At 58.2% G+C, this 8,997-nt stretch overlaps 1 protein-coding gene across 2 annotated transcripts; it reads right to left on the minus strand.

The window, feature by feature from the left end:
* Nucleotides 1–13: 13 nt before the first annotated feature.
* Nucleotides 14–8,968, minus strand: RNF214 (ring finger protein 214). 2 transcript variants are annotated; one of them, XM_064470728.1, is made up of 15 exons: nt 8,766–8,968; nt 8,428–8,653; nt 7,842–7,901; nt 7,337–7,477; nt 6,470–6,609; nt 5,387–5,455; nt 4,460–4,556; nt 4,086–4,174; nt 3,533–3,635; nt 3,216–3,314; nt 2,506–2,882; nt 1,806–1,941; nt 1,446–1,553; nt 966–1,061; nt 14–269 (listed from the first exon to the last, which is right to left on the minus strand). In XM_064470728.1, exons 1-15 carry the CDS (start codon nt 8,843–8,845, stop codon nt 204–206), a joined length of 1,887 nt encoding a protein of 628 aa, XP_064326798.1. In that variant the 5' UTR covers nt 8,846–8,968; the 3' UTR covers nt 14–203. The 2 variants fall into 2 exon arrangements, with proteins under 2 accessions (XP_064326798.1, XP_064326799.1); XM_064470729.1 differs by having other exon boundaries at nt 3,533–3,623; nt 8,766–8,967.
* Between the last annotated feature and the right edge of the window lie 29 nt (nt 8,969–8,997).

Genomic DNA, 8,997 nt, shown 5'->3' on the forward strand with positions numbered 1-8,997 from the left:
GAGCAGCACCAAGTCACTGCATAATATACACACTTTATTTATGAATTTGTATGTATACAGACTTTCTATACACACATTACCTATATAATAAAAATGTACATGTGTATACATGGTCGTATAAATATAGAACTGTAGAAATCTCAGCACTGATCCTGTCTATTCACAGCAACGCCTCCTGCGGGACCGCTTTGTTCGAGTAGCCATCATTTGGGACTTGGACAAAAAGGGCAAGTGTCATTTGTGTTGGTTTGTGCCCAGAATTTGATGCACTGGAAGAGAGAGAATTAGTCAAGAGCCACCGGCACAACTCAGAGGCGCTCTGAACAGTGTGGCGTTACTTTTCCAGAATGGAGCTGGCAAGGGCGCTCATTTTAAGGGACGGTCCCTTTTGCTCCTCGAGAGCCTCCGTCAGAAGGTCGCCATGCAGAGGGAGCCCTCTTCAACCTAGCAGGATCATCAGCCCCTCCTCAATACAGGGGGTTCCGTTTCCTCGGCAGTTGCTGGGGGCCCCAGAGACTTTGGGATGAGGGGTTTGCCTACACAGGTGAGCCACCGCCAGCACTGCAGCATGAAAAAGTTGCCTCTCCTTCCCAAAAGCTCCTGTCCACAGACCCACTGTGCCCAGACACCTGGGCAGCTCTCTCCATCGCCCTCTATTCCAGATGGTGCTAGGCTGCCCTGCTCCAGGAGGGCAAAAGGCCGGGATCTAACCCTCCTAGCCATAAGCACGGGCTCGGGGGCACGAATAAGGACAGCCTGCTCCTAAAGCTACTGCCAAATGGCCACCCAGGGTGGCCCAGCTAAGAGCACATAAAGCAGGGGTGACGGGACGGAGAGGTGGGTCGCCGATCACGCCCTTCTCCCAGCAAGATTGCAGGACGACGGACACGTGCCCAGGGCTCCGGGAAGGGAACTGGCACGAGGAACACCGTACGAGGAAGCACGCAGTGGGGAAGCACACTCACCTCCTTGTGCAGCACGTGTGAGCAGGCCATGGGGTGAAGGTCTCCGGGCTGCACGAGCTTCTGGCACATGAGACACAGCTTACAGGCAGCCGGGGTCTAGGGCGGGCAGCGAGGGAACCGAAAGGAGACAGGCACGGCAGTCAGACACCCCAGCTCAGATCATGTATTCACATTCCCGCTACGTGTCCTGCCAGCTGCAGCTGCGGGCCAGTTTGCCCAGTGCCTCCCTCTGCACACAGCCATCGCGCGACGTTAAAGCCTCCGACACCTCTCCTGTGACCGTTCCCCTCTTCCCCGACACCGAGCACAAAGGGTCCACGCCCCCAAGCCTTCCCTTCTACCTCAGCAGCCCGAGTAGCTGCGTGAGGAGCGAAGTCCCAGCTTCACTGGCTCACCCTTTCGGCCACCTCTCTAAAGGGCTCCCTCCCTCCGCTTTCCCTGGGGATGGCAAAGCGCTCCAGGAAGGCCAAGAACTCTTACATGTGACGCTGTTCCAGGGTAAGCCACCTGGGCCGGGGGCAGGAACATGGGTGTGCTGATCTGAGGCAACGGAGCAGAGAACATGGGGGCCCTGATCCGACTGAGAGGCTGCAGCAAGGCAAACGAGGCACGTCAGAGAAGCCCAGAAGGAACAGTCAGCCGAGTTACCCCAAGTCACCTCGGGGAAAACCGCTCCCAGCAGTGCTGCGGTCAGCAGAAAGGGGAACCCAGGGGACCCGCCTGTCGCACAGCCCAAGCCCGAGCTCTGCGCGGCTCAGTCTGCAGGGAGCCAGGGGGTGGACACGGCTTCTCGCTGCTACCCAGGCTCCCCTTCCCAGCAGCCCCCCACCGGTCCCCCACCTGAGCCCCGGCCACTGCCCGCTCCTGCTGCTCCGCCAGCTTGGCTGCCACCAGCTGGTTCAGCTCCTCCATGGTGAGACCCGCCATCGTCCTCCGAGCAGTCTTGATCTGCTGCAGTATGTTGGTGAGCTGGGCCCTGCAGGGACGGCAGCCTGCTGAGAGCTCACGGCCGCCGCCAGCAAGCCAAGCGGCCCCCACGGATGGGGACCCTCCGTCCAAGGCCCTGCAACGCCGGCTCAGGCGAGCCAGCCACCCCAGCGCTGGGGCAAGCCCGCATCACAGCAAAGGAGCGCCTGCTCTCAACCGTCGCCATCTAAATGAGAGGAATCGCACCCTGAGCGATCTTCTGCCCCCAAAATGTCAGGGGAGGCGCGGGAAACCCCAGCCGGAGCGAGACGATGCCCGCCTGCCATGCGGCCAGGATGCAGCACCGCGGAGGCTGAAGGACTCGCCTGAGGCAGTGCTGCGTGCGGGGTGCTCTCAGCCGCGCTCAGGTATCGCTGCTGTCCTTAAGACAAAGCTCCGAACGTTTCTCGTTCCCAGCGCTACGGCCGACCTGACGGAGAGCACCCAGCCTTTGCTCCCCGCCTTCGGGCTCCCCTCGCTTCCTCCGGACCCCGCGAGCGCCAGGAGCCCCGCTTCCCCCTGCCCCAGCTCACGTCCCTCACGCAAGCCTTCGCTCCCCGCGCGAGACACTTACTTGTTGCACTGTGGAAACCGAGTCAACAACTTCTCCAGCAGCTTTTCCAGCTTATCGGCCGGCTGAAGCCTGTGAAACTCTGGAGTGACGTTAACTCCTCCCAGGCCTGGCGGAGGAGGGATGGAGGCGGCGGGAGTCATGTGAGGGCTGTGCGTGCCAATAAGCGATGCCACTACAGGGCTGTTTCTTCCCTGGGACGCAGGCAGCGGCGGGGAAGGCTGGTTGGGCCTGGAGATGGCAGGGTTCAGGAGGGGAAAGGAGAGTGCCCGAGGATCAGCGCTCGGCATGACCATGGGAACGGGAACTGGTCCAATGGGAAACGGGAGCCTGGGAGTAAGGGATGGGTTGGGCTGGAATGCCGTCAGCATGAAATCTGTCTGAGAAAGAGAAACAGGGGGAGAGGAGAAGGCTGGTTAGAATAAGCCCATCTGAAGCAGAGCCAGCCGGAGGGTGGGCTGAACCGCAGGCACTGGCAGCTACGCCCCTCGCGGTGAGGGAGGGAGACCCTTCCCCTCCTCGCCAGGGGCAGCAGGTAAGCCCAGACTGACGGGGACAAGCACAGGCCTCCACAAAACGCAATCCCACACAGCCTCCTCCAACGCGCACAGCACAGGCAGCGCCAGTTACAGGCCCGCGGGCGGGCTGCCCCAGGGTCTCGTGGCAGCTCCGCGCAGTGAAAGCTCGTGTTGTTAGGCTGGAGAGGCACTCACTTCTGAGGGGGGCGGTGGCAGCGTCGGGGTTGGGATCTGTGGGAGGCTGCTCAGCTTCGTTCCGTTCCTCACCATCTGAATGTGGTCGTTGAACTGATCCTAGCAGAGAGGAAAGAACACGGACACATTTAGCAAAGCCTCTGCCTGAGGAAGGTCTGGGCACTGCGTGCCTACAACAGGCAGGTTCCCCTGCCTGGGCAGAGCATTCCCAGCCCCGGAGCGGTTGCAGGCCGTAAAGCAGACACAGTTAGGTTCCACGGGTGTCAATGCAAAGAACCGCGCGCTGTTAGGCTGGAAGCCGTTCAGCAGGAACTTACTCGGACGCTTTCCTTGGTCATTCGTATCCTGTTCAGCCTCATCTCCCACCCTTGCTTTGGCCTCATCGTCTCCAGCGTGGGCGGCGCAGACCTGCAAGCACAACTAAACTTTCCCACTTGCAACCGTGCTCTCACTGGCAGCAAGGTGGGAGCGACTACCAGCCCACACCCCCCTGCCTCCCCCCATCAGCGCTCCCCTCCTCTGGCTGGGCAGGAAGAAGGGCTCACACCCAGGCGAGAAACCCTGCAAGAGGAGAGCGCGCAGTGCTAGCAGGGCGCGGACCGATCTGGCAGGCAGACACACAGACACCAGAGTCAACGCCGTGCCTACTGTGCTCCATCAAGAGCGTGGCAGGCATTCAGCAGATGAATGGCAAGAGGGAGCAAGCACAGCCCCACATAGCCCTGTTTTGCGACGTTACTGTGTCACGCTATTTCAATAAGAAAGCCATGGAACCCTTGAACTACTTCAGTGCGACCTCCAGTGTAAGCGGAGATGGGTATGTAGGGACCCTCGAGCCACCCTGCTGTTTCTGAGACTGCACGGGCTTACTTGAGGTAGGTGAGGTGTAGCTCTGCTTCTTTTTCTGCTTCTTCAAGTTTCAAAACCAGCAGCTCCTTTCGGCTCTCCAGGGACAGGATCTAGCAGAGAGAGGCCCCAGGTGAAGAGCAGTTTTGCACTGCACTGGCAGTTTCTTGCTGCCAGACTGCAACTGTAATCTCTTCACTAAGCACTGCGCTAAGTCAGCTAGACCCAACTAACGCTTACTGCACCGGTATTTGCTAATCCCGTCTCTCGTCCCCCAGAGACGGGGATTATCCTCATCCTCAACTGCTCCTAATGTCACGTAATCATTCACTATGAGCTGGAACCTTAAAAAGGCTCTCTTCAACAACTGCTTCACAGGTAAGAAGTCACCTACTAACCTCTGCTTTCCAGGCCCGTTCGGTCTCCTCAAGAATGTTCCTATTGATTTCGTTGTGCTGGTTCTTCAGCTTATCTAGCTCCATCTCCCATAGCTGCCTGCAGCCAGAAACAGAATGAGTCGGCTTAGGCTTACGCACCGCAACGGTGTGGAACAGGAGAACTGACAAACTCCAGCGAAACCCATCGATCCTGATAGCGCCGATGGGGCAAAACCGTGGAAGACTGACGCCTTCCAGACCATGACACGGCCCCAGCTCCCAAGGCTGCGTGAGTCACCGTTGCGAGGGCGAGCTGTTCCAAAGCACGCAAACCACCAGCGCGCAACGCGCCGGGTGAAATGAGGAGAGGGGAATTCCCCTCGGCAAAATTCGGTCCAACTCCAGGGAAAGGTGCACAGCTCTGAACCAGGAAGCAACCTGAACCAGCACGCAGAACTAAGCCGTTCTGGTCGAGGGGACGTTTAAAGCTGGCCTGTTCCACCTGTGCCACGTGAGCATCTATGCCTGGATCTGGAGCTTCTCGGCCCAGCTTCAGAACACCCGAGTTTAGAGTTCAGTGCCAGAGCTCAGAGCAGTTGGGCAGCTCTGGGGAACAGAAAGAGGTTTGCCCTAATTCTGGGTCACCAGAGGTAGCAGTTACAAGCGGAGTCAATCCACTGAGCGTAACCTCTAATCTTACAGGATCTTTATGTCCCAAGTACCTACGAGCCTGCTTGCAGCCAGGATAAAGGGGATTTAATCCAGAGACTGAGGGCACCAGCCTGCTGGAAGAGGCGATAAAACCTTTAGAGCGCGTAACTGGGCAGCACCGTTAGACCGCTCTCTCGAGCCGACCCCACCACAACCATCAGATTCACTCCAAGGCAAAGCAACTGGAGGAAAAAGAGTATTCAACAGCGTTACTCTGGCAACAGATGAGAGCCTTACTTTTCATCAGACTGCTCTGCAATCAGAGAAGCAATCTTGTTTTCCTTCTCCTCCTGCTCTTTCAGCAACCTGCACAAGAGAAGAAGGACAGATGGTGTCACCTGCTGCAGAGGCATTCTCACCCAGCCGCTCACGCCGCAGGTCCCCAGTTTAAATAAGCTATTGGTGCGGCTGTGTGCCCAGCGTTACAACGCGCTCCGAGGGCTGCACCATCCAATAAGTGTTTGAAAGCAACCACTAACATCCTCTGGGGCAAAAATTTTGCTGTATCATGATACTGCACAAAGGCTGTGGCATCAAACCAGAACCCGCTGCAGGGAGCTGTGCTGCTCTGACACGCGTGCTTTGCAACCCGTCGCTCGGGGTGAAACAGGGGCCGAGTACTTGGAACTGTTGCTAAAGGAGCTTTATCCAAAATCATCACCGAGCCCTCAGAATGAAAAATGTTAAAAATCAGACCTCTGGGACATGACAGAGCAGCTCCGTAAAAGTGCAAATTCATGGCCCGAAGGAACCTTCATATCTCTGCGAACAACTTCCATCTTGCTCACGTTGGACCCCCTTCCCCAAATCCAGTCGGAGTCTTTGCACAGAGCACGCGGCCTGCCTTAGAGCAAAGCCTGGCAGCAGCACTCAATCAGGCCTTCAACCCGTTCCGTAAGGCACGGTCAAGCAGCCTACTGCAGGGGGAAGTTTTGAGGAGCAGAGCTGGGGAAGAGACCCCACCCCTAGCACCCCGACAGAGTGGGCCTGCCTCCTGCAGAAAGGCTCTGCATTCCAAAAGGCGGCGGCACACAGAGCCCAGCTGCGCGTTACCCCTGCCAAGCGCCGCCGAACCGGCAGGGCAATACCCTGCTGCCCCAAAATTCATGGTGACATCTTCCGTAGAGACAAGCTGCTCTGTCTGCAGCAGGTCCCCCCAAAACCGCACAGGTCTGTCCTAAACCGCTCACCAAAATACTCGCTGCTTGCAAAAGTTTAACGTGACCCTCTTTGCTTAATCACATATGCACCGGGTTAAGCCGTACCTTTTCTCCTAAAAAAGAACCCCACCAAACTCTGCTTGCTTTTCCATACTAATACCTTCTGCCTTTCTCACAGAGTTTCTCGATTTCTGCTTTCAAATCCTGCTCTTTCTGCAAGAATTCTTTCTTTTCTTTCTCCATCTTCTTCTTTGTCTCCTCTCGCTTGATCGTAACATCCTGAATCGCTTTCAGGATCTCCTATGGTGAAACAAGCATCACACAAATAAAGAGCAAAATTCCCCAGCAATGGCTTTGGTGTTAAATCCGTCGTTATCTTAGATTAACTGAAGAGAGATGATGAGATAACACGCGTCATCAAAATCTTTCTTTTGAGTAGATCCAGACAAGACCTGTAGAGGTTGTTACGGGGAAACCCAGGAGACAGACAGACAGTCTAAACCACAGGCTCTCCTGTCTAGTTAGGAGGACTTTAAGGGACAGCGAGTTCTGCTCTCTTTTAGACCTGGCCGAGGGGCCACCGACAGTTCCTTTCATCTGAAGGTGAGCAGGGCCAGTGGCGAATTGCTCATTTAACCTCATGATCCCTCACCAACGGCCGCAAAGAACTAAATAATCACAGGGAGCCAATTCTCCTCACTTCACACCGCTTTTTGTTTGGAAAAAAATGCCGTGCTCATTGAAGAGACACTGCAAGATTGCTGGCAGGAGTGGACGCGTGCGCAGGATGCTGCGTTAGGAATTTGTTCTGAACTGCTCAGCACCCCAGTTTGGGCAGGGGCCAGTCCTTAGTGCTGAAAAATGGCATCATACACAGGAGAAACTACCAGGCGGCGTGTCACCAGCACCTCTCACAGCCTGCTCTGCTCCCCCCCGCGCCCCTCCGTACGAGGCCCAAGCACGACCTTAATCGTGTAAGCGGCAGTGCTATCGGGAGGCCGAACGAAAAGGGGACTTAGCCGGGTACCTGGTGGTTCTTCATCTCTTCTTCCCTCCGCTGCTGGAGCTGCTTAAGCTGTACCTGCAGCTGATTCTCCACTTGCCTCTGCTTGTCCAACACCTCCTGGTAGCGCTCCTTTAGCAAAGCCCTCTCAGACATCATTTTGTCCTGCAGCAGAAAGCGGAAACATAGGAAGAACCTTCCCCTTCCCTCACACTACAGACAGCATGGACAGGGGCAGGAATGCTCAGCAGGGTCTAAGAGCTCAGTAGGACCCGGTGTCAAGAGCTACAACTCAATGGCTTCCACTTTCCAAGCTCAGGCTCTCTAGATTAGAAAGGATGAAGGGAGGCAGCTAGCTCCGCGTTTCCTCCCTTAAAGAGGGTGGCCTAAGCACTCCAAGGCCACTATGTAAATTAGAAAAAAACCACGCTGTGGGAAGACCAGCACTCCAGCTCCTCTGCCTGGGGAATGGCAGCGTGGGCACGCCAGCAGCAGAGCCCGGACACGATGGCAGCGCTCTGATACCCACCAAGTTCTTCTCGATATCCTGATCTGTGTTGACGTCTGTGTCCGCTGTCCTGAAGTCGGTCTGCAAAGGCAGATGGGTTGCCGTCAGCCCCCCCAGCCTCTGCAGCCTCTCTGAGCAGCCAGACCCACGCCGATCACAGCACTACCTGTGCCAGATCCAGGCTGGCCGCGCTCAGCCGGCCCCCATTTCATTCATAGAATCGTTAAGGTTGGAAAAGACCTCTAGGATCAAGTCCAACTGCCAGCCCAACACCCCCAAGCCTCCTAAACCACGTCCCCAAGTGCCACGTCTACGCAGTTTCTGAACACCTCCAGGGACAGTGACTCCACCACCTCTCAGGACACCCTGTTCCAATGCCAATTTTTACTTAAATTCCAATTTTTACTTAAAAACCGGTAAAAGCACAAGGTCACGCATGGGGCAGCAGCTATGAGGCAGCGGGCAAGGGTGTCCTTTGCCGTCTCCAGCCTCAAGCCGTTCCGTTCATCGCTGCTGCGCCCCTGGCTCCCCCTCCCTGAAAGCAGCGGGGGTCAGAAACGCACTTTTGAGGGGCGTTTGGGGGGCGCGAAGGGCCACGGGGACCCACCTGCACGGCGATGTTCTGCGAGGGCCTGGCGTGGGCCGCCTCGGGGTCGGGGTCGGGATCGGGGTCCTGGTCCTCCCCCTCCTCCTGCTCCCGCTCTCGCTCCTGCCCCGCCGCCCCCTCGCCGCCGACCCCGGGCTCCCCCTCGCCGCCGGGCGCCTCCGGGGCCTGGCCGGCCGCCGCCGCCGCCTCTCCGCCGGGGCTCTCCGGGGCGGAGAGGGCGCTCCCGCTGCAGGACACAGACAGTCGGTCGGTGCGCCCGGTCCCGATCCAGGCCTAAGATCAGGCCTAGGCCTAGGCTCAGGCTCAGGCCCAGGCCCAAGCCCACCGGGCCTACCTACCTGCCGGGCGGCGCGGAGGGGCCGGGCTCGCAGAGGCGCGGCGGGGCCGGGCCGTCGGCCTGGGCCTGCTCCAGCGCCATGGGGGCTGGCTGCGGGGCTGCGGCCGGGGCTGGGCCCGGGGCAGCGCCCGGTACCGAGCGGAGCGGAGCGGCACAGGCCCGCGCCCCCCGCCGCGCCGCCCCGCCCGCTTCCGGCGGCGGCGCAGAGCGCCGCCCCACGCCCCGCCCCGCGG

Source organism: Phalacrocorax carbo, chromosome 21 (assembly GCF_963921805.1).
Source record: "Phalacrocorax carbo chromosome 21, bPhaCar2.1, whole genome shotgun sequence".
NCBI classification, from domain to species: domain Eukaryota; kingdom Metazoa; phylum Chordata; class Aves; order Suliformes; family Phalacrocoracidae; genus Phalacrocorax; species Phalacrocorax carbo.